The 23,621-nt window shown below is 41.6% G+C and overlaps 1 protein-coding gene and 1 long non-coding RNA gene across 3 annotated transcripts; one reads left to right on the top strand and one right to left on the bottom strand.

The window, feature by feature from the left end:
* Positions 1 to 2,528: 2,528 nt before the first annotated feature.
* LOC140593627 (unconventional myosin-IXb-like) lies at positions 2,529 to 4,514 on the bottom strand. Of its 2 annotated transcripts, XM_072718668.1 has the most exons (6): positions 3,846 to 4,514; positions 3,606 to 3,735; positions 3,377 to 3,505; positions 3,177 to 3,282; positions 2,919 to 3,050; positions 2,529 to 2,793 (listed from the first exon to the last, which is right to left on the bottom strand). In XM_072718668.1, exons 1-6 carry the CDS (start codon positions 3,954 to 3,956, stop codon positions 2,640 to 2,642), a joined length of 762 nt encoding a protein of 253 aa, XP_072574769.1. In that variant the 5' UTR covers positions 3,957 to 4,514; the 3' UTR covers positions 2,529 to 2,639. The 2 variants fall into 2 exon arrangements, with proteins under 2 accessions (XP_072574769.1, XP_072574770.1); XM_072718669.1 differs by lacking the exon at positions 3,377 to 3,505.
* Positions 4,515 to 4,794: 280 nt separating this feature from the next.
* LOC140593628 (uncharacterized) lies at positions 4,795 to 18,892 on the top strand. The gene is made up of 5 exons (XR_011994047.1): positions 4,795 to 4,933; positions 5,777 to 5,863; positions 16,881 to 16,955; positions 18,324 to 18,413; positions 18,694 to 18,892. It is a non-coding gene; the product is annotated as an uncharacterized lncRNA (long non-coding RNA).
* Positions 18,893 to 23,621: the final 4,729 nt, after the last annotated feature.

Here is a 23,621-nt window from a genome sequence, read left to right as displayed (position 1 = left end):
CAGATCCGCTGCGTTGAGTCTCCGCTACGTCTCTGTTCCGTCACACGTCCGGCAGTCCGTCGAGATGCGCATCAAGTCTATTTTTGACGGATACGGATCAAGAACGCAACACAGAGCGCATGCGCCAATTCTCCGTCACATCATGGACGAGGAAAAATTAATTTTGTAGGTGGAGAAACACGGAATTGTGTACGACCCCAGACATCCTTTTTACAAGGATAATAGTAGAAAAGAGAAGGCGTGGAGTGAAACTTAAGAAGTTTTGGGATTTGACAGTAAGTTGAATCTTCCAATTAACTATGTATATACTTGATTTTTAATTAAAGTAACCTGTACTGTGAAGTACTTGTAAACTCCTAATAACGTGTTCAGTAACCTATATGGGAGTGACACATTATTTTATCCATAGAAACATAGATAAATGTTATGTTAAATGTTATTCTCCCGTGGTCATGTGATCTCGCAAACCAGCAGCGCGCCTGATCAGATACTGACCACAAACGCGTCCATGGTGAATTGGCGGACGGCCTCGGACGGAATTCGAATGCAGCGCAGTCGCACCGCAGCGGATACGCACTCAGTGTAAATCAGGGGTAAATCAGGGGTTATAGGTTTCCGTAGTGTGCTGAATCAACGTCATTATGGCAGACCACGCGATTTTTGCCTTGATCGTAGCGGAAGAAGTGGATGCGATTGAACTTCCCATGTTTTTGCATGAAAATCTTTATGGACAGCAAAGGTGTTATTTAAATATTATTAAGTTGTATTTCAGTGTTACTTTTACACATGTACAATTTTTTAAATGTTTTTAGTGCATCGTCTGATCGTTATAATTCCTTAAGATGAACATGCCGTGTCATTAGTTTTGTTTGAATATCAGATATTCGATATAAAGATTGATTACATACAGGAACTTTTTTAAGATTTTGAGCAACTGCAGTGCCTGACCTCTGCGACTGCTCTCGTTTTGATCTCACGGTACTTTGATGGCACATGTGATCGAAAGGTGGCTACAGCGCCAATCAAAGTCGGACAAATGATCTTACCAGAATGCATTGTTTTGTAAGGCAGCAGCCGATTTCTTGCGGTGCCGCATGAAGTCGAACGCACCTATTGATTTTCAAGGCAGCCTCGCTGCAGCCAATCACCAGCATTTGATCCGGGCGCGATAAGGATGCCGCACGTTTTCTAGCTCACTGACGATGACAAGATTATACACTTAGGTATCGAAATTTGGTACCGAACGAAAATGATTTTTTCGATACTCGATAGTATCGAGACGATTCGGTCGGTGCTTAAAAAGTATCGAACTCGATACCCAGCCCTATCCTATACTGTACAGTAGGTCGAAGACCACAGGACAAAGAGACTGTTGAAATGATGTTCATAGTCAGTATCACCTCATTCTATAAGTTACAAATTTACCTTTAAATGCGTTTTCTGGAAACACATTTTTTTTACATGGTTCATTTAATTGTGTCATTGGTGTTACATGATTTTATGTTCTTGTAAAATAATTTTATAACAAAAAAACAATGTAATGGGATAATTATTACTTGATGTTAGTGTCTTTAATGATGGATAGGTCAAGATGCTATTAATGCCATCTTGTAAAATGCACTTTTTATGCAAGTTTGTCATTGGCATTATTATCACTGAAGTTACATCTCAAGCATGCCATCATACAGTGTATTAGGCAAGTGGACCATGATTTTTTGGAAACAGGAAAAAAGGCAAGGGTACGGATCTGAGTGACTTTGACAACCAATTCTGCAAAAAAAGGTTTGATTTGAACAACCATGTTATAAGGTTACCCATATTCAATTTTAATTATTTAATCTCAATAATTTGTCATTTTATATTACATTCTACGGTGGTCCAGATGGGTCACACAATGCCAAAGCCACAACACGAATACAAAACCCACAACGGAAGTGCAGCGGCCATCTATATTATTGGTCTAGGATTCCCGGTACTGTTGCTGCTAATGTTTGATTTGAGCACAAAATTGGAAATGGAAAAACTAGTCATTATCTATTTTCTTATATTGGTTGACATTTATTTCACCTTTATTACATCATACATGTACATCATATGACGCATTATGGATGTTTATAATTATAAATGGTGTGTTTACATATGAAGTTAATAAATTTGATTTACTGGAAACTGTCAAGATCCCTTATCATTCTTCCTGTTATTACCAATGTCTATGTTATTTCTATGTTCTGGTCAGCCTGCTTTAATGCAACTCAATTCTCACAATTTTGTGGTCGCAAAGAGGCTCTGCAGAGCATGGAAAACGTTGTGCTAATCGTGGCTTCCCAATAAATTATGCCAACACCAGAGAGAGGGCGTAGTTAATAAGACTGTCTGTTCACCCTGTTATAGTGAATTTGGATATTTTTCTGGAAACGCATCTAATGTGCCAACTCATTTTACACAACATCGTTCAAATGTGTGCTTTTGAAAAAATCAGACCGGACTAAAAAAGTAACAAAAGTTTAAGTAATGTTTATTATGTGAATTATTATATACAAACTCTATTATATTATACATTATACACACAAACTATTACATTATTATTATATTATATTATATTATTTACAAAGGTCTCATTATGTTCTGGACTGGGTGACTTAATGTGGGATAGTGTCCAGGTCATTCTGTCCCTGTGCACGGTATAACCGGCAGGGCGTCAGGGAAATACAGTTTGCCATAATTTCATTTTCCTCCCCCTCATTCAGCTCCTCATAGCGTCTCTTCTGCTCGTTTAAAATGAGCTCCAGACACCTGCGTAGACGGTGCACATAGAAAGACAGTTATGTGGTGGGGGTTCGACGCAGCCTACAGCCTTTTGGGGGAACAAGCCCAGAAGCCTTGGTGGCCTGTGCCTGAAGGGTAAGCGAGGTACTCACATCGTGATTTTGCTCATGTCCTTCATAATGTCAAGCGGGTTTGTGGTGTTAGGAGGGCGAAGGATGGAGGGGGCAAAGACTATGGCCAGCGAATGGGTGGACATGCGATTATGGCCTTCCTCACTGGCCACCCTGAGAAGGAGAAGATTGTCAGAGGTCAGGGAAGGCAGAGGTGGAGTCCAGCTTTACAATTCAATTCAATACAATACAATTCATTGTGAAGGATATCTGGGAAGTGAGCAAGGGATGCCATCCCACCTGACTAAGTGGAAGAAGAGTCTCTCCAGCATGTCGATGCTGGCTGGAGGGAGCATGTCCAGCACCTGGGAGATTCTCCCCAGTTGTTCTGACTTTTCTGGTGGCTCTGCGGTGGGGGTGGAGATATGTTTCATTTCATCATTTGGTACTGGATAGGAGAACTGACCTCCCTGCCCCATCCAGAAGCAGTCAGGCCTTACCCATGGCATGCAGGAAGCCACTGTACTGGCTGAAGGTTGTCAATGGTTCAGGCAGGTTCCGGAGCCATTCACTGACCAGGCCAGTGACACAATGGATGGGGTAGTCCTCCAGACATACCGCCATTGGGTCTGGATGGTGCACAGAACCAGCATTGTTATGGATCCAGAAATGAGCAGCCCAGCTCTGAGAGGGCCTTTCCAGAAGGGGAAGCAGTGCCGGCTGACTCACCTTTCTCCAGCTGCTGGCGCAGCTCCCTCATGCCCTTGACGCTACCAGGCTTGCGGTAAATGCCCTCAGTTTGGAGGCCATGCAGCTCTATGTGCTCTAGTAGCCGGTGAATGCTCTCCTTCTCCATGGGCTGCAATACACAAAGATGCGAGTGCAATCATATGTGTGAAACGTGTGACTCATATGCACGCATAACTGCTAGGTAACGTCTCCCTGCAGATCACAATAAAGACGGTTTACCTTTTTCCCCTGGTCTGACAACTGGACATCTTTACGAGGACGCTTCTTCAGAAGCTTCCTAAAAAAACGGCACTTGGTTGCAAAACGACAAGAGGATGCTGACAAACCCATGATAGAACAAGAACAAACCACTAGTGATAACTGTTCAGAGCTGCACAAGATTTAAATGTAAAAAAAAAAAAAAATGTACTGCGTTCTAGAACCCCTAACCGGCTTGTCATTGGTTGTACTCAAGCACAAGGTCATTTGCTGATTGGTCGAAGAAAATGCAAATGTCCACAGTATATCTTGATATATCGCAACTGGTTTGGGTGTTTTATGCGTTTTATTTCGGGATGGTTCAATCATTAGTGCTATTTTCAAATGGGGGGCGGGGGCGCCAGCCAAAGGATAAAGAGAAGGTGAAAAATTCTGGAATATCGCTCCAAATACTCATTTTGTCTTCTTTATTAAACCATACATGTATATGATATGGCTCATTATAGATGTGTATCATTTTAAATGGTGTGTTTACATATGAAGTTAATATGTTTGATTTATTGGAAACCGTCAAGATCACTTGTCCTTCTTCCTGTTATCAATTTCTATGTTATTTCTATGTTCTGGTCAGCCTGCTTTAATGCAACTGAATTGTCAATCGCACAGAGCAGGGCTGCCCAAACAGTCGGTCGCGATCGCAGATTAATTCTCAATCGATCGCGAAGTGCGTGGCAAGCGTCCGTGCACGTGCGCGCGCGCGCCCTTTTTTCAGTGTGCAGCTAATCGTGTACTGTAAACATTTAGCACGCAAACATGTGAGAAGCCAAACGATCAAAAACGTATCATTTCATTCAGAGTGGGTAGAGGATACTTTTTTTGTTTACTCAAATTCGAAGTCCATATGTCTTAAATGCAACGCGAGCCTGGCTTTACCAAAGAAGGGCAGTTTGGAGCGGCGTTTCAAAACGGTGCACAAAAGCTAGGAGACCGAGTTCCCCGCTAAAACAGCCACAAGCAGCCGATAAGTGCCAGAACTGAAAAGTCAGTCAGCAGCACGGCAGTCAGTTTTTACCCAGCTGCATCTTCCCAGTGCCAGTGTTCCCGCTAAGGTAGAAAAATATATTTATTAATTATATTTATATTTATTGGAGTTACCAAATTGCCCATAGGCGTGAATGGTGTGTGACTGTGCCCTGTGATGGGCTGCCCACCGTCCTGGGTCGTTCCCCGCCTCGTGCCCGTAGCTTCCGCGATAGACTCCGGACCCCCCGCTACCCAGAAGGATGGATGGATATTATTTAGCATAGAGAATGTAATCATTAGGACTCTATTAAGAAGCTGATGTAGACCTTCAGAGAATGCAGACCATGCAATTACTGTTATGAATGCAGACCATGCACAATGTTATGAAAAACAAGTATGAATTAGCACCTGTTAGAAGAATCTGTTACCTATTTTATATTATTTGTATTGTATATTATTTATGTTAGCCTTTGATGTATGAATTTGTACTTTATTAGTGCTACAGCTTATCACTATACTGTATATGTTGAAGGACAAATATATTATTAACCCTGTAGCCAGACAATGCACAACAAGCTGAAGCTGCCAAGGTTTGCTACTGAAGGGAGGGATTCGCCTGAGTTCACCAAAAGTAAAAGGGACCAAACCGTAAAAGAGATGATTGGCAAACTTGTCACCTAGGGGTGTGACCAAGGGAGAAAACAATGATGGTGAATGGTTGAAGAAATGATGGTGCTTAAATGATAAGAAAATGTATAAACATTAGTGTAAAACAGTATTGCACACACTCCTGCAGGGTGTCCAGCCTTGGCTGTAACCTCGCTGTTGCAATAAAGACTTAATCTGAAGATCAACACAAGCGGTTCCTGACTCCTGATTGGTGGGGGAAGAAAAAAACACAACATAATTTGACCTCAATAACGTTACAGGATCAGAGAAGAGACCCTGGGAGGCGACCAGCTGGCAGAGGATCCGGAGCATACCTGTCTGCCCTGAAGGGGGCGCCCTAAGGATAGGTAAGAAAGGGTTTTCATTATTGCCTGAAAAGATAGGGAACTAGAACAGGGAAAAGGAGATGGGTGTGTCTCACAGGACGCCAGGCAGGACCTCCTGGTAAGGGGACTTGCTGACTGGGGGAGGAGAAAACCACTTGGGTAGAATTCAGTGGGCCCAGTGTGTGTGTGTGGTGTGAGAGAAATCCCCAACGGAAGGGTCACGTGTGAATATTGCCCCAGAGATAACACTGTAGACGAGGGGACAGTTTAATCTGAGGGTTTGGGAGAGAAGAAGGTCTGCTGGAGCAGACTGGTTGTGTTATATAAAATACTGTAGGAGGAAAAGGTCCCAGAGCGCGTTTAGTTTAATGGGGAAAATTTATGAGCCAGTGGAGAAAGCGGGCAGACATGGTTTTGGGCCAAGACAGAGGAAGAGTGCGTACAATTAGCAGATAAGTTGAGCGTTAAATGTGCATAAATAGTTGTTTCAGTAATAAAAATTGTATGGAGTCTAAATTGGTAGGAGGTGAATTGATAGGGACGCAGAAAGAAGTATTCGCAAGCTTTTTTTTAAACTTTATTAAAGTTTAACATAGATTTTTTTTCAGTACATTAGCAGTCAAATGTCCAACAAAAATACAAGAATATATCTCTGGGCAGTCTGCGATCTACACATCAATATACATACAGGCCAGTCTGTGCACATCATTCCATCCATATAATCATAAAACCAGAATGGGTTGGGTGCTGCCACCTTTAATTGAATAACACTGTCAATCAACTAAGCCTGCCAACTTTCAAAGAGTACTGTATACACAATGAAATCAGACCATAGGCTGCTAAACAGGTGGAAATTAGCGGGAGAACATTTTAATTTGAGTCTCAATTCAACCCTATCCTTTGTTAGGTGTCATACATCTGTTGAAAAAAGAAAATTATAGACTGGAAGTCATTTAGTCAAGAAACACTCCGTTCTCAGTAACAATTTTGCAGTTATAAATTCCATGATATACACTTTCTTTACTCTGTTTCCATTGTACTATCGTGGGGGGCTGTGGTTTTAGCTAGGAGATCGTTATCATCTTCTTGGCAATTAAAAGAAAACTCTCAGTAATAAAACCTTATTTTCATGCACTATATTATGTGGTATAATTCCTAGTATGAAATGAGCTGGTTCAAATGGTAATTTTATGTTCAAGCATTTTTTAGAATAGAATAGAATAGAATAGAATAGAATAGAATAGAATAGTTACTTTATTGTCATTCAGAGATACACGGGTTAGTGCACAACAGAACGAAATTGCGTTGCATTATTTTGCTCAACATCAGCCTGGTAGAGTGTGTAATAAATATATATAAAAAGATGTATATATAAATATATAAATAGGAGCAGAAGTACAAGTACCACAATTTAGCAGCAAAAAACACAGTGTACATCACCACAAGACATAGTGCAAGACAGTAGACAGTGCAAGACACAGTGCAAGTTCTTGAAAAGTGACATGTGCATGGATGGAGAGACACGGAGTGTGGGGGAGAGGTGTGTAGGGGAGGGGCTGTTATGAGTTCAGGAGTCTGATGGCTTGAGGAATGAAACTGTTGCAGAATCTGGCTGCTCTGGTCTTAATACTGCAAAGCCTCTTCCCCGAAGGCAGCAGGGAGAACAGACCGTGGTGCGGGTGGGTGGAATCCCCGATGATGTCACGGGCTCTCCTCAGACAGCGTTTAAGTGCAATGTCCTGGATGGATGGAAGAGAAGTCCCGATGATCCTCTCTGCAGTCCTCACCACTCTCTGCAGCAATTTTCTGTCTGAGGCTTTTGAGCTGCCAAACCAGATGGAGATACAGCTGGTTAGCACGCTCTCTATGGTGCCTCGGTAGAAAGTGGTGAGTATGGGAGAGGAAAGGTGTTCTCTCTTCATCCTGCGCAGGAAATGCAACCTCTGCTGAGCCCGTTTTACCTGAGAAGTTGTATTTGGTGACCAGTCCAGGTTTCCAGTCATCTGCACACCCAGAAATTTTATGCTGCTGACCACCTCCACGACATTGTTGTCAATGACGAGTGGTGAATGACTGGGCTGTTTTCTCCTGAAGTCGATGATCATCTCCTTTTAATCTTTTCCTGTATATTTTGCCAGTACTCTGACAGTTTTGGACAATCCAAAAAATGTAGGTGTGGTCTCCTACCAGGTCACAACCCCTCCAACATTGATTAGAGGTGTTGCCAAACATAGAGATGAGAAGAGGAGTCTTAAAGTATCTCATTTTAACTTTCCTATCAGATTCCCTCCATGTAGGACTGTTTGTTATTCTGTGTCCTTCTTTACATGAATGAGTCCAGTCTTGCTCTTTAATGATAGTATTCATCTCTAGTTCCCATTTCTCATTGATATCAATACTATTGTTCTCTGACTCTTTTTGTAATATTTTATAAATATATGATGAAATGTTCATTTTAACCAATCCTTTAATTGTTAATATAAACAAGTTCTCCATATTGGTTGGCTATATGTATCTAAAAAAATGCCACATTTGTTTCTAAGTTGTTCAAAGGACATTAGATCTCCTCCATCAAACAACTGATCCAACTGCTTAAACCCTTTTCTTCCCATGTCTTAAACCCTGTATCCAATTTAGATGGTAGAAAATCAACATTATGTGCAATTTTCATTGCTCTTGATATTGATGAAGGGAGTCCCAGCCTCTCTCTCATTTTTCAGAGCGTTTCTCATCCAAATGTTATTGATTTTATTTACTTTCCATGTTTTTGATTAAAAAAATTGCTATGTCCAGAGGCAAATTTGGGCAGTTACTCTGCTCCATTCCCACCCACTGAGCCTCCCTACCCTGGCTTATCCATGCCACTACTGATCTAAGTTGGGCTGCCAAGTAATACATTTTTAATTTAGGTAAGTGCAGACCCCCATTCTCTTTTGAGTTTAACAGTCTCTTCAGTTTAATCCTGGGTCTTTAATTTTGCCAGATATATTTGGATAACCATTTATCGAGCATTTTGAATGTGGATATGGGGACCTCTATGGGCAGGGAGTGGAACATCAAGAGAAGCCTAGGTAGTATGTTCATTCTAATACTCTGCACTCTCCCTAATAAGGATAGAGGGAGGATTTCCCATCTTTGGAGATCATTCTTTATTTCACATAGAAATTTACCATAATCAGATTTGTATAAGTGTGATATATCAGGATCCCTAGGTAGTATGTTCATTCTAATACTCTGCACTCTCCCTAATAAGGATAGAGGGAGGATTTCCCATCTTTGGAGATCATTCTTTATTTCACATAGTAATTTACCATAATCAGATTTGTATAAGTGTGATATATCAGGATCCCTAGGTATCTAAAGCCATAACTGGGGAATCGAAATGTAATATTCGCGAGCTTTGATGCAAAAACATTCTCTCTAGTATAAGTGTGGGTAGGTTACTGTAAAATTTGGACAAATCTTAACCTTAAAGCACCGGTAAGGTGTTGTGATCGGGGAGTACAGTATATGATTAAGCATGCAAGGGAAGAAGTAGATTATTAGTGAAACTTTTGACCGGGCTGGAGATCTGAGGAGTCATACATAGATGTATGGCACAGCAGATATTTTTGTCTGCTTTTCAGGTGATTCACGCGACATATTTTCCGATGCGCTCACTGTCCGCTGGTGGGAGTGTGCTCACCTGTGTATACGCACACATGTCTGTGCACACGCATCGGGGCGAAACTCCGCTATGCGCGATACAGAGCGCAGAGGAGAATTGTAAACACGTAGAATTGTAAACCATGTAGAGACAAAAATGACAAGCTGTTGTGTAAATAAGATAAATAACATAATGCTATTTAGTTTGTTTAATAAAAGGACAATGTATAGACCTGTTCTATAGGAAAGGTAACCTTAAATGACTTCTGTTGTGATCTGGAGCTATATAGAAAATAGAATTAAATAAAATTAACTTGACCTTCAAGGGGGGGGCGGGATGTGCCGTTGGGGGGGGGGGGGGGCGCCCCCTAATATAATGGTTGGGGAAACACTGCATTGTGTGAGAGAGCAGGAGCACATAAAACATAGAAAATCAAAGTTAGCTTTTGCCCAGGAGAGGGAGTGAGTAGTAAACAAATAAATAATCTAGGGATGTGGCGGCGGGTGAGGAGATGGAGACTCTGATAAAGTATCATAAGGCTAATAAGAAGACAGAAAGGCGTAACGAGAAAAGGAGTGAGGACCTGGAGGGTCTGAGGTTAAGGCAAAGGGAGAGGCCTGGAGAAGAGAGCAGAAAGCGATGAGAAAGGTGATGAGTGAGAAGCAGGGGGGAGTCAAAGGTAAACAGAGCAGGAGGAGTTACGACCTCCGCAGTATCAGGGACAGTACAGTGGTACTTCGGTTCTCGAACTCACTAGAACTCAAACTTCTTGAAAGTCGAACAAACCAGTTTGACCTAGAACTCGATCTGAATATCAGAAGTCGAACCGTGAACGCTGACCTAATATAAATTGTACGCGCCAGGAAATGAGTCATACTACAATGCAATTCTTACTTGAATGCCTTCTTCACAGGCTGGACGATTAACCAAATAAAGCAGCGCAATATTACAGCAACCAACAATAAACAAACCACTAACTTACGTGTACTATTAGAGCATTTATGTCATTTATTTAAACTTTATTTTACCAGGTAAATTAACTCAGTTAACTGCTCCTCAGACTCCCAGTTCTGGCAGACAGGGCTGGAAAATGGATGAATGTATTTGAGGAGGAAACTATAGGACGACTCCTAGCGATGGGGGACATAAAGGCGGTTCAGGCATGTGTCCTGGTGGGGGGGGGGCATTCAGATTCGGAGGACGGGAATAGTTGGAGAATGGAACAACATACCAGACGTGGAGCCCCACTTAGCTGTGCCTTTTAATCAGCCCACGCTGGATCTGGGAGAAATGATGAGGCGAGCAAAGCAGGTGGTTTGGGTGCCGACGGAAGGCGAAGGAGTGCAGGCAGCGGCAGGAGAAGAGTTGGTAAGGAGTCAGTGGAGTGCAGAGAGTGCAGGAGATTCAGAGGTTTGTGGCTGTGAAGCATGATAGGAGTGCAGTGTGAAGGGAAATAAAGTGCAGAGGAATGTTGGCAGGAGATGGAAAGGGAAGTGCCTGAGGAGGTGTGGACCATCCGTGATATGGATGTAGGCCTAGTAAAGACAGGTAACCTGGGTATAAGGAAGACGATAGAAGGGTTACCCCTTCTCCATCTGCTATGTCTCCAACGGACCTGAGGTCACAGCGCCATCTATTGGTAAGGTGTATAAACAACTAAGGGCTGTACATAACACATGGCTTTTAGCAAAGCTTTCTGTCACCGTCCCTGTAGTTATTTGGTTTCCTTGCCTTGATGTATTTGACGTCAGCTTAATACGACCCATTGATCCCTATGAAGTATGTGGCCAATGACCTCCCTATCACGGACCACTCTGGGGACCCCCCTTCAACATCTCAACATCCACATCCCTCCGGGGAAATCACACTGATAGGACACGCCTGTTCGGGGAAGCCCGGTCCATCAAGGTCCGTGATGACACTGGTGGTTCCGCGTTGGAACCACGCCCCGCCCATCTGTTTTCAATCTTCCCCTTGTCAGTCTCCTATTTCTGGGTGAGCCAGACGCGAGATCTTCATGGTTTATCCAGTGTGTAAGCGTGTTTCCCCTCCTTGTGTTCCTGTCCTCCTGTGTACCGATCTCTGCTTCGCCTCCTAGGCTCTGAGTCATGCCTAGACCACCAGCTACATGGATGGATGGATGGACTTAAGCTTATATTTGAAATATAAACATCACAACGGTTCTCAGGCAAGAGTTGGACATATTTATTTTTCAACCTGGAGTTGTCTGGCTTTAAACGATTACCTTCACATTGAAGCAGAGGTACTTGTTTTTGGCAAAAGCAAGAAATATACACTCTGTACTCTGGTCTTACTCCCTGCGCACATTGATGGCACAGAAAGACAGTCACTACAGTCACCTATTCTCCCAGACTGCATTTCTCATTTAAGTGCTGATACTGCAGAAGAAGACAGATCATTTGCTTGCTTGCTTCCTCTACTTGACAAATAATAAGACAAATAATATTCAATCTGATTTTTTTTAATCTTTCCTGCTCAACTCGAAGAGGTTGTCTCTTAAGGCCTTTATTGTTTGTACTGAGTGTTTTACTGTAAGAGAAAACAAGGAACCATGTTTTACTGTAATGTATAAATACATGATAGATAAATGAATCACAAATGCAAACAGTGTAATTCAGTGGACTTTTTTTTTTGTCCACAGAGTGCAATATCTACTGTATTACCCACCCAAAAAAAATTAAAAAATACGATCAATTACACCAACAAAAAATACAAGTCCTGTTTATCAATGGCTCAGAACGTAGAACTGCTGGACTGATCTAATCCATTCTGTCCTCAGCATTTGGCTATAGATTTTCGTCAACATCACATCAGATGTTGTCCTCTGCCATACACCTAGGAAAGAATCTCTTAGAGTGTCTTATCCAGCCCTGGATGTCCTCTGCAGTTATGTCCATACACCCAGCCACCATTGCCTCTAGTTATGACATATGGTCATGTGGGCGGTGGTCATACACTTTCCATCTTCATGCAGAAAACAATTCCTAAATTGGGTTGAGGAAAGGTGAGTAGGGTGGCAGGAATAATGGCATCATCCTGGGGTGGTCTGTAAACCATGCAGTGACCTGTCGAGAGGTGAAAGGCCACACTGTCCCATACAATCGCATATGTTGGTAAATTTTGCCTTTCTTGATCTCTTGGGGCAGTAAGTTTTTCCCACAGTTCATCAAGAAAAGTAACCAGGAGGGCTGTGTTGTATGCCCCAATTACAGCCCTGTGCAGGTGCGGTCCTTCTGCAGATACTGCTGCACACATAGTGATGTTAGCGCCCCTCTGGCCTGGAGCATCAATGGTGGCTCTCCTTCCTATCACATTTCTTCCACGGCGGCGGGAGTTCAATCCCAGGGGCTGCCACCATTGTTCCCCTGAGCAAGGCCCTTGACCCCAACTTGCTCCAGGGGGACTGTAGTTACAGTACTTCACTGTGAGTCGCTTTGGATAAAAGTGCCTGCTAAATGAATAAATGTAAATGTTTTACTGTAATATACAGTACAGGCCAAAGGTTTGGACACACCTTCTCATTCAATGTGTTGTCTTTATTTTTGGTAGATTCTCACTGAAGGCATCAAAACTATGAATGAACACATGTGGAGTTATGTACTTACAGTTTTTCCCAATCATTTTCACACTTGTCTCAATACCATGTCCACTTTTTCAAAACACTTAACACAGTGGGCTGTACCAATACACAACTGAGCACACCACTTAACCTTTGGTGCAAAATGCCCTACAACCACCAAAACGTTTCACAATTCACCCAAAAGTGACTCATGCTGCCATAACCATGACAAATGCTGTCAGCCAACAACACTACTGGGGCACTCAATGTTCATTGGGCTAAAAAACACTAACAACTTTCAGCATTGCAAATTACATATATAAAGTGTGGCTGTATCCTCCAGTTTGGCACAAATTACTGTCATGTTGCATTGTAAAAATAAAATAAACAAGAGCTACTTTTGCATATGAAAATTGTAATACCAACCAATTCTGAAATGCTGCAATATATTTAATTAGAAATCATGTAAGTGTTGCTGTTTCTTTTTTGCAGTATGTAAATATTTCATTCCTAGCAGAAAATACCAATCCAAAGATGGCCCCTTTTGCAGGGACGGATTATGGGTTGTGTGGACCCCTGGGCAAAACGCCAAAAAAAAAAAAAAAAACACCAGCATTGTCTGGGATGGCTAGTTGCTACGTAAATGACTACATGTGTACCGTGTCCAGCTGAACCATGCCAGAATCCACCTGTGTACCATATCCCCTTACAGAACGGAGTGATCAGGGGTGTAGTGGTAAAATAAGAGGTGGGTGAACTACGAATTCTGTGATCACATTTTGTGCATAAACTATACTATGATGTGCATTTAGATCAATTGAGAAGTGGGTAAACTCTAATTCTGAAGTTTCAGAGGTGGGTAAACCGTGTTTACTTGCGTTTAGCCTCCACTACAGCCCTGGGAATGATTACACTGGTCAAACTCTTACACTGCTACACTGGTCTGGGGGCCACTCAGCAGGCAGGTTAACCACCTCCATCCCACCATGCTACCGCTCCCTAGTCAGAGGGCCTTCTGTAAGGCTGTTACAGTAACATGCCCCCCTCCCTTCCCCCCAGAAGCCAGGGGCCCCATGATAGGGGCCCTTGTAATCAGATGGCCCTCTAAAGGTACACTACACCCTCCTCCCTAGGGCCTCCTAGTAGGGCCCTCATAATCAGAGGGCCCTCTAAAAGCCCCCAAAACCCCCATCCTCCCTAGGACCCCCTGGTAGCCAGAAGCCAGGACCATAATAGGAGGGCCTAAGAGGGCCTTCTAAAAGTAGGCTCCCATGCACCCATTTCCCTTTAAAGTTCCTATAGCAGGGCCGGGGGCCCCCTGAAAGCACCGAACCCCCCCACCACCAGCACCACCACCACAACCACCACAATTCAAGGGCCCTTGGCAGCCAAACGCCCTCCCTCCATGTTTCCATCAGAGGCCCTATAGGGTCAGGGGCCCTTGTAGGCAGAGGATCAAAGAATGTAGGCCCTCCAAAATAGACAAACGAAAATACATTGTTGATAAGCGTTGCAAATTGTTTTGGGATAGGGGCCCCACGGGCCCCCTGCACCCCAAGGGCCCCAGGGCAGCGGCCCCACTGGCCCGGTCCGTAATCCGTCCCTGCCCTTTTGTACATATGGCAAATTTGCACTAACCAAACAAATTCCTAGATAGGTTCTTAGCTGAAATTTCAGGCTGGTGTGTGTTTTCATTCAGCTTTCCAGCTTCAACCATTGTAAAATGCTTGGGGTGATCTAGGGCAGGGGTCTCCAACTCCAGTCCTGGAGAGCTACTGTCCAGTAGGTTTTTCTATCCTACCTGGCTTCTGATGAGTCACACCTATACTCAAGTAAATACCAGGAACAGGTGTGGCTCATCAGAAGCCAGGTAGGATAGAAAACCTACTGGACAGTAGCTCTCCAGGACCGGACTTGGAGATCTCTGATGTAGGGGGATGGTGGTGGTCTAGTAGTTAGGGATCTGGCTGGGCTCCCATTAGGAACCCCAGAAGATTGTGAGGTCACTCCCAGGAGGTGCCATCATTGTGCCCCTGAGCAAGGCCCTTGACCCCAACTTGCTCCAGGGGGACTGTCTCTGTAGATATAGTACGTCACTGTAAGTCGCTTTGGATAAAAGTGCCTGCTAAATAAATACATGTAAATGTTGTACTGTAATATATGTGTTGCCATACCCACTGTTTTTGCACAGATTACATTGTGTTGCCTTGCAAAAAGGAAAGGGACACTCCATGGCCTCATTCGTATAGATAATGTAGATGGTAACGAAGCAGCAAACAAAAACAAAATTAGGAAATTTCTGCTAAAAGCACAATTATTTGTGTTAGTGCAAGTGCATAGTGTCCTTTGTCTGTGAAAATGCAGCATATTTCAATTGACAGTGCTCTAAATTTCATTAGGTTTTGACCTGAAAGTTAACTGTTTTGAACAGATTATCTAAACGTCTGAAAAATCGGCTGTAGTTGTACAAAGTTTTGCTGGTGGCGAACACTGACTGAGAGAAGTATTCATGAAATTTGGGGGAAGTGGTGATTGAATGCATATTGTGTCAAAGCAATGCAAACGTATACATAGTTTAGCTCACGTGGTTCAATGGTATGGTGCATGGGTTAAGTGTTTTGAAAAAGTGGACATGGTATTGAGACACGCGTTAAAATGACTGGAAAAAACTGTAACAAAAAAAGGTGAAATAACTGAAAACATGTTTTATATTCTAGTTTCTTCAAAATAGCCACCCTTTGCTCTGATTACTGCTTTGCACACTCTTGGCATTCTCTCGATGAGCTTCAAGAGGTAGTCACCTGAAATGGTTTTCCAACAGTCTTGAAGGAGTTCCCAGAGGTGTTTAGTAAAGTAAAGCAGTAATCAGAGCAAAGGGTGGCTATTTTGAAGAAACTAGAATATAAAACATGTTTTCAGTTATTCCACCTTTTTTGTTAAGTACTTAACTCCACATGTGTTCATTCATAGTTTTGATGCCTTCAGTGAGAATCTTCAGTGAGAATGGTCATGAAAATAAAGACAACACATTGAATGAGAAGGTGTGTCCAAACTTTTGGCCTGTACTGTATGTGTTGCCATACCCACTGTTTTTTCACAGATTACATTGTGTTGCCTTGCAAAAAGGAAAGGGACACTTCATGGCCTCATTTGTATAAATGGTAACAAAGCAGCAAACAAAAACAAAAATACGAAATTTCTGCTAAAAACATAATTATTTGTGTTAGTAGAAGTGCATAGTGTCCTTTGTCTGTCAAAATGCAGCATATTTCAATTTACAGTGCTCTAAATTTCATTAGGTTTTGACCTGAAAGTTAACCTGTTTTGAACAGATTATCTAAACATCTGAAAAATCGGCTGTGGTTGTACAAAGTTTTGCTGGTGACGAACACTGACTGCGAGAAGTATTCATGAAATTTGGGGGAAGTGGTGATTGAATGCATATTGTGACAAAGCCATGCAAACATATAAATAGTTTAGCTCACATGGTCCAATGGTATGGTGCATGTGTTAAGTGTTGTGAAAAAGTGGACATGGTATTGAGATATGTATTATAATGACTGAAAAAACTGTAATACTTCATTACGTTTGGTCACTTTAAGTAACAAATACAATAACTGCTTGAGATAAAACAGGTGTCACAATTCATTAATGATGAGTTAACATGAGTTTAGTATGTAACTAAGACTTAGTATGTGTTAATTGATGCATAAGTAATAGCATAATACTATATTATGTGTGTCCTGTCAAGTAAAGTGTTACTAAATATCCGTTATACTTTATCTTCTCTTGTCTTATTTTTTCTCTCTGAGATTCACTGAGTGTAGGTTCAGACCTGCATCACCACCTCCCACTGCCTCCAGTCCAAACAGCAGATTATGATAAAGGTAACCTTAGGGTGGGGCTGAGTCTGCTCTGCTTTTACAGTTTTTTTCAATCGCTAACAAGCGCTTACCCATACTTCAGATACTTTTTCTAAACTCTTAACACAGACTCACACCTACAAAACACAATTGGCCAAATGGATAATTTTCTTCTCAAAAATACATTTTGTTAAATATATACTAACTCTTCATTTCAAAATAGAACACATCTTTCTCTGCACACACTAACTTTACAAAAACACTATAAATCTGACTCAAAATGAAATTATTCTGTCAAAGAATAACACTTGTTTTCACTTCACAAGGTACATGCAGTCAATCAAAGTACACCAGGTTTCAAAATACTAGCTATTATTGACATTACAAAAACTGCATAGACTTTTATGTTTCAGTTTTACATGTATTTGCATGCAAAACATGCAATCCACCATTTTGACACCAGAAATGTCTTGGTTGGTAACTGTATGTCCACATGTACAGTAATGTTCACATTCAAAAGCATTCCAGTAAAAAGCAAACAAGTTTTTTTTTCTTTACTGTTTACTACAGGAGGTACAGTAGAAACACGGTATGATAGAACAGAAAAAATAAATACTAGAACTGTTCCCCTAGGAGGGGAGCTAAAAAAGGCAAAAAATTTGCATCTAATCTCTGCGATCTTCAGGGTTAGGCCACATGTTTTCATCAACATCACTCCTCAAAGTCTTGCCTTATAAACCCCACTGAGTCTAAGCCAGAATGGAATAAGCTGTGGTTGGCCCAATTTACCCAACATAAATCAGCTGTGTGTCAATTATTCAATTGTTTGTTTATTATCAGCTGAGATATATTTTTGATATTGATATTGTTTTTGAACTGATATCATTGCAGAAGCAGAGGTTTTTATACTGTATCTAAGGTTTGGAATATTGTTTTTGCTATTGTGGGATGTTGTGTGTTAACATTCGTAAATACTACAAAAACAGTCCATAATTTTGTTGGGAGGTATAGCTTGTCTGTTAAGAAAATGTAAGCATTGTGGAAATGTGTTCACTGACTGCATATTGGGTGAAAACGACATGAAATGTGTGAATGGTATGGCCACAAAAGACCGATGCTGTGCTAATTGTGTTTAGAGTTTTGAAAATGTGACAACTGTTTGGACAAACGCTTGTTAGCGACTGAAAAAAACTGTAATTCACTCACTTATTTAGTAGTTTAGCATTTTTAAGGGGACTTGTCTAGGACAGTATGAAGGAAATGGATGAAGAGGCTTGCCTCAGTATTGCTGTTCAGGTACCTATGATGGAGATGTGGTCCAGACTCAGTTTACCATGCATGTGATTCTGTCTTTCCATGTTCCAACAACTGCACGGCTCAAATGGACTGAAGAAATGCAGCCGGAAAACCTTTATGAGTCTCCGGATTCCGTGTCACCTGGAACCTACGTCGCCATGCACAGCCCTGTGAACTGGTCACATGGTACAGAGTACCTAATTAATACCTAATTAAGGCAGTAACATTATTAGACCCGAGTCTTACCCTATGTAGCAGCTCGCTGATGTTTGTTCAGTCCTCATTTTGAAGCAGGAAGTTTGGATGTTCAGCCTTGAAGGTTCTCTATACATATTTAACATTTCATATTAATTGACTCTAAAATTGGAATCCCTTGTACATGCCCTAAAGTTAAATTAATTACTTAATACTAATAGTGCCAATGCATACATTTCCTTCTTCTAATCAGGCATCTCATTTTTCTTAGGTTCCAAGAGGACTGCTGGGAAAGCAAGAAAACACTTTAAGTGTTTATGTTTAAGTGTCTTTAAGTGTTTTAAGTGTTGTGTTTGTGTATTTTGATAGTATAGCACTTTGTTTCAACTGCAGTTGTGTGAAATGTGCCTCAGAAATAAACTGAGCTTGAACTCAATTATTAGTAGTTAGCTTAATATCCACCTTTAAACTCTTCTCACAATCACTAGTTTTCCCATCACTGCAGGATCCACACCGGGACTCTCCACTGGCCACTCCAGAGCCGTCCAAAGATTCCTGTCCTGGCATTCCTGGGATCCTTAGGGTCACTATACTGCTGGAGCTCCCAGCCCCCAGATACTGGGCTCCAAAATGCCTTGATCATCATTAGATCTCTTGACACCATAATCCCTAGTTACAGTGTTTACACCACAGCAAACACCTAATATGACTCAACTGACTAAGTGTGCATTTTTACTATTTCTTCAAAGTCAGTCAATTTTATGTGGTGTTTCCATTATTTTGTCCAGCCCCTATGTATGATGCATTCAACAAAATATTGAAATTATAACCACTGTGTTGGCATAATACACTGCCCAGCCAAATAAAAAGTCGCCATGTGAATTTCATTGCTGACAGCCCTCTGGTGGGGTATGTTAGAACCTGCAGCATCACTAACTGGTCAGTGTGATGTCCTGATTGCACGAGTGGTGTGTCGTCTGAATAGAGGGATTTGGGTGATTGTGAGAGAAGAGGACCGTATTCTTCACCGGGGAGATGAAAGTGGGTTCACTGGTGGCTTATATCGAGGTGGGGAGGGTAGCTACCCATAGCCAGCATAGGGGGACCAGATACAGTGGACCGGTACTGAACTCTGTCAGCTTAGTGTCTCTGAGGTCCATGCTGTTTGGGCGACGTTATATCAGCATGTCACAGTGTTTAGTACCAGTGAGGCAGATCTGGGTAGAACCTGGCTGGCAGTGCATACAATTGACACCAGTGATGCCCAGCCCATAAAAATGTTGGCTTGGCTTGGATCTCAAGCATGCCATTATACAGTGTATTAGGCAAGTGGACCATTGATTTTTTGGAAGCAGGAAAAAAAGGCAAGGGTACGGATCTGAGTGACTTTGACAACCAATTCTGCAAAAAAAACAACCATGTTATAAGGTTACCCATATTCAATTTTAATTATTTAATCTCAATAATTTGTCATTTACAGACAGCTGGGCTGCAGGGGAACTTTTCAAAGAGGTTTCAGAAGGAAGTGAAATGTTGTTATTGCTTGTTATATGATTTTTTTCCATGTTTGATTTGAGCACAAAATTGGAAATGGAAAAACTAGTCATTATCTATTTTCTCTTATTGGTTAATTTATTTATTATACCATACATGTACATGATATGGCGCATTATGGATGTATATAATTATAAATGGTGTGTTTACATATGAAGTTAATAAATTTGATTTATTGGAAAGTGTCAAGATCCCTTGTCATTCTTCCTGTTATTACCAATTTCTATGTTATTTCTACAGTATGTTCTGGTCAGCCTGCTTTGATGCAACTGAATTCTCCCAATTTCGCGATCGCAAAGAGGCTCTGCAGAGCTAATTGTGGCTTCCCGATAAATTACGCCAACACCAGAGAGAGGGCGTAGTTAATAAGACTGTCTGTTCACCCTGTTATAGTGAATTTAGATATTTTTCTGTAAACAAATCTAATGTGCTAACTCATTTTACACAACATCGTTCGAATGTGCGCTTTTTCCATTAAATCAGACCGGGCTAAAAAAGTAATAAAAGTTTAAGTAATGTTTATTATGTGATTTATTATATACAAACTCTATTATATTATACATTATACATACAAACTATTATATTTTTATTTATTTATTTATTTATTTATTTATTTATTTATTCTTTCTCCTTGCTTTTCTCGTCCGTGTTCAGTTCAGACTCCCTACCGATGGGGGGCGCTGGACCACGAGTGTTGGGTATATATAATCCTGTGCGGGAAATTCATCTTGAATAGATCCTGCACGGCCGCACTGTTGTTTAAACGTATGCTGTTTTTTTTCCCTCCCAACACAGGTTAGGAAATATCTGGGTTTAATACTCATATATGCCCAATATCAGGTGTAAATACCATTGCTATTTATTTTGTTTTATTAATCTGTACCGAGTTGTTGTTTAAAGCCAGAAATATATCTTTTCCTTCAGGAAATGCTAAACGCTAGTTAGCGGTAACAAGCCATCCGCTTAGTTCTATATAGCATGGTTAGCTGGGCGCGGGAGTTTGTTTTAAGTACAAAAGACCACGATACAATGCAGCCTTTAAATAAATGGGTTTATTCCTTAATAGGAAAACTTATATTTGTGTTTTTGTACGCCTCGTTGATTGTACCATCTGTAGTGTAGGTTTATTTTATCCTTTGTGAATAGGTCAGTGCGAGAAAGAAACGCAGCCCCATTTCGGTCTCTCTCTCTCTCTCTCTCTCTCTCTCTATATATATATATATATATGTATGTATGTATGTATGTATGTATGTATATAAACTCACCTAAAGGATTATTAGGAACACCATTCTAATACGGTGTTTGACCCCCTTTCGCCTTCAGAACTGCCTTAATTCTACGTGGCATTGATTCAACAAGGTGCTGAAAGCATTCTTTAGAAATGTTGGCCCATATTGATAGGATAGCATCTTGCAGTTGATGGAGATTTGTGGGATGCACATCCAGGGCATGAAGCTCCCGTTCCACCACATCCCAAAGATGCTCTATTGGGTTGAGATCTGGTGACTGTGGGGGGCATTTTAGTGCAGTGAACTCATTGTCATGTTCAAGAAACCAATTTGAAATGATTCGAGCTTTGTGACATGGTGCATTATCCTGCTGGAAGTAGCCATCAGAGGATGGGTACATGGTAGTCATAAAGAGATGGACATGGTCAGAAATAATGCTCAGGTAGGCCGTGGCATTTAAACGATGCCCAATTGGCACTAAGGGGCCTAAAGTGTGCCAAGAAAACATCCCCCACACCATTACACCACCACCAGCAGCCTGCACAGTGGTAACAAGGCATGATGGATCCATGTTCTCATTCTGTTTACGCCAAATTCTGACTCTACCATTTGAATGTCTCAACAGAAATCGAGACTCATCAGACCAGGCAACATTTTTCCAGTCTTCAACTGTCCAATTTTGGTGAGCTCGTGCAAATTGTAGCCTCTTTTTCCTATTTGTAGTGGAGATGAGTGGTACCCGGTGGGGTCTTCTGCTGTTGTAGCCCATCCGCCTCAAGGTTGTGCGTGTTGTGGCTTCACAAATGCTTTGCTGCATACCTCGGTTGTAACGAGTGGTTATTTCAGTCAAAGTTGCTCTTCTATCAGCTTGAATCAGTCGGCCCATTCTCCTCTGACCTCTAGCATCAACAAGGCATTTTCGCCCACAGGACTGCCGCATACTGGATGTTTTTCCCTTTGCACACCATTCTTTGTAAACCCTAGAAATGGTTGTGTGTGAAAATCCCAGTAACTGAGCAGATTGTGAAATACTCAGACCGGCCCGTCAGGCACCAACAACCATGCCATGCTCAAAATTGCTTAAATCACCTTTCTTTCCCATTCTCACATTCAGTTTGGAGTTCAGGAGATTGTCTTGACCAGGACCACACCCCTAAATGCATTGATTCAACTGCCATGTGATTGGTTGATTAAATAATTGCATTAATGAGAAATTGAACAGGTGTTCCTAATAATCCTTTAGGTCAGTGTATATACATACACACACACATATATATATGTTTTATCGTTTGAATTGTGATTATTGTGATTGTACCAGAGGGTTATTGTAATCTTTTCATAATAATTGAAATGTGATTAATGCTTCCACATCTATTACAGTATTTCAATATTTACATACTGTTGTGCAGATATATTGCATTTTCTTTTTTTGTATTAAGCTGTTTCTAAGTTTGAGAAATGATTTAGAAAAAATCCTGCACGGAAGCACTGTTGCTTAAACATGTCCTGTTTTTCTCTCCCAACACAGAACTCTGTCCCCTTATTTCTTTTTGGAGTACACTGGCCTAGCCTTGCAGCTAGGTTGGTTACAAATTTGGGGCCTCGTCCGGGATTAGCATGGTCCTGCGAATGCTAACCTAAGAATTGTGGGATCCAGATTTTTTTATTGAATCGATCACCTGACAGATTTCGCGGACAACAATGACTACTCTTCAAGAAGTGTGACAAGACATCCAGAGTCAACTGCTCCCGTTGATCCATGCTGCAGACACGGAGGTCCTTTATCGCCTTGCAGCATCCTGTAAAGATGAGGTGGCGGAGGAATTGCCAGAAAGAGACGCAGCAACAGTGGAACTCTTCGACTACATTATGGGGTTCCTTAGGAGTGAGGAACTGCGTAGTCTGGAGGACTAAGGGCTGTCCCGTCTGCTTGCTTTCCATGATCTCATCCATGATCTCATCAATGATCTGCAACCACTAGGTAAAGATGCTGATCCTGTTATACAGGATGACATGGGGTCTGCAGTGATACAAGAGGTTACAGTTGTGGAAGCAGCTGCAGCTCATCAGAGGAAGTCAACACTTGTCAGTTTTGCACAGTCACCAATAGACTCTGTATCCAGCGCACTGACCCTAACAGAGGCAGCCGCTTTGTTGCCGCGCCAGGAATTTAGGATACATGGAGGAATGATTTCTGATTCCGATTCTTGATTTAAGTTATGGTAATGTCCGCAGGCAAATTGATGAGGGGTTGGCTGAGAGGTTTACTGAAGCAGAAGTTATTAGAACGGTCCTTAAGGTTATCAAGCCTGGAGTATTCAAAGAGATGCTGGTAATTAGAGAAAATCTCCCCATAGCTATACTTAAACGTCTCTTACGAGTCAACCTTAGGGACAAAGGTAGTACTGAGTTGTTC

The sequence above is a fragment of the Paramormyrops kingsleyae genome, chromosome 12, assembly GCF_048594095.1.
Source record: "Paramormyrops kingsleyae isolate MSU_618 chromosome 12, PKINGS_0.4, whole genome shotgun sequence".
Lineage (NCBI taxonomy): Eukaryota > Metazoa > Chordata > Actinopteri > Osteoglossiformes > Mormyridae > Paramormyrops > Paramormyrops kingsleyae.
Note: the sequence above shows the minus strand (reverse complement) of the source record. Positions and strands in the feature narration are given on the sequence as shown.

Excerpts from the sequence above, each read along its gene's own strand:
- LOC140593627 (XM_072718668.1), bottom strand. The coding sequence starts at position 3,956 with ATGGGTTTGTCAGCATCCTCTTGTCGTTTTGCAACCAAGTGCCGTTTT. Across the intron at positions 3,736-3,845 it reads TGTCAGACCAGGGGAAAAAG|CCCATGGAGAAGGAGAGCAT; the intron begins GTAAACCGTCTT and ends TGTGTATTGCAG. Across the intron at positions 3,506-3,605 it reads GCGCCAGCAGCTGGAGAAAG|ACCCAATGGCGGTATGTCTG; the intron begins GTGAGTCAGCCG and ends TGCACCATCCAG.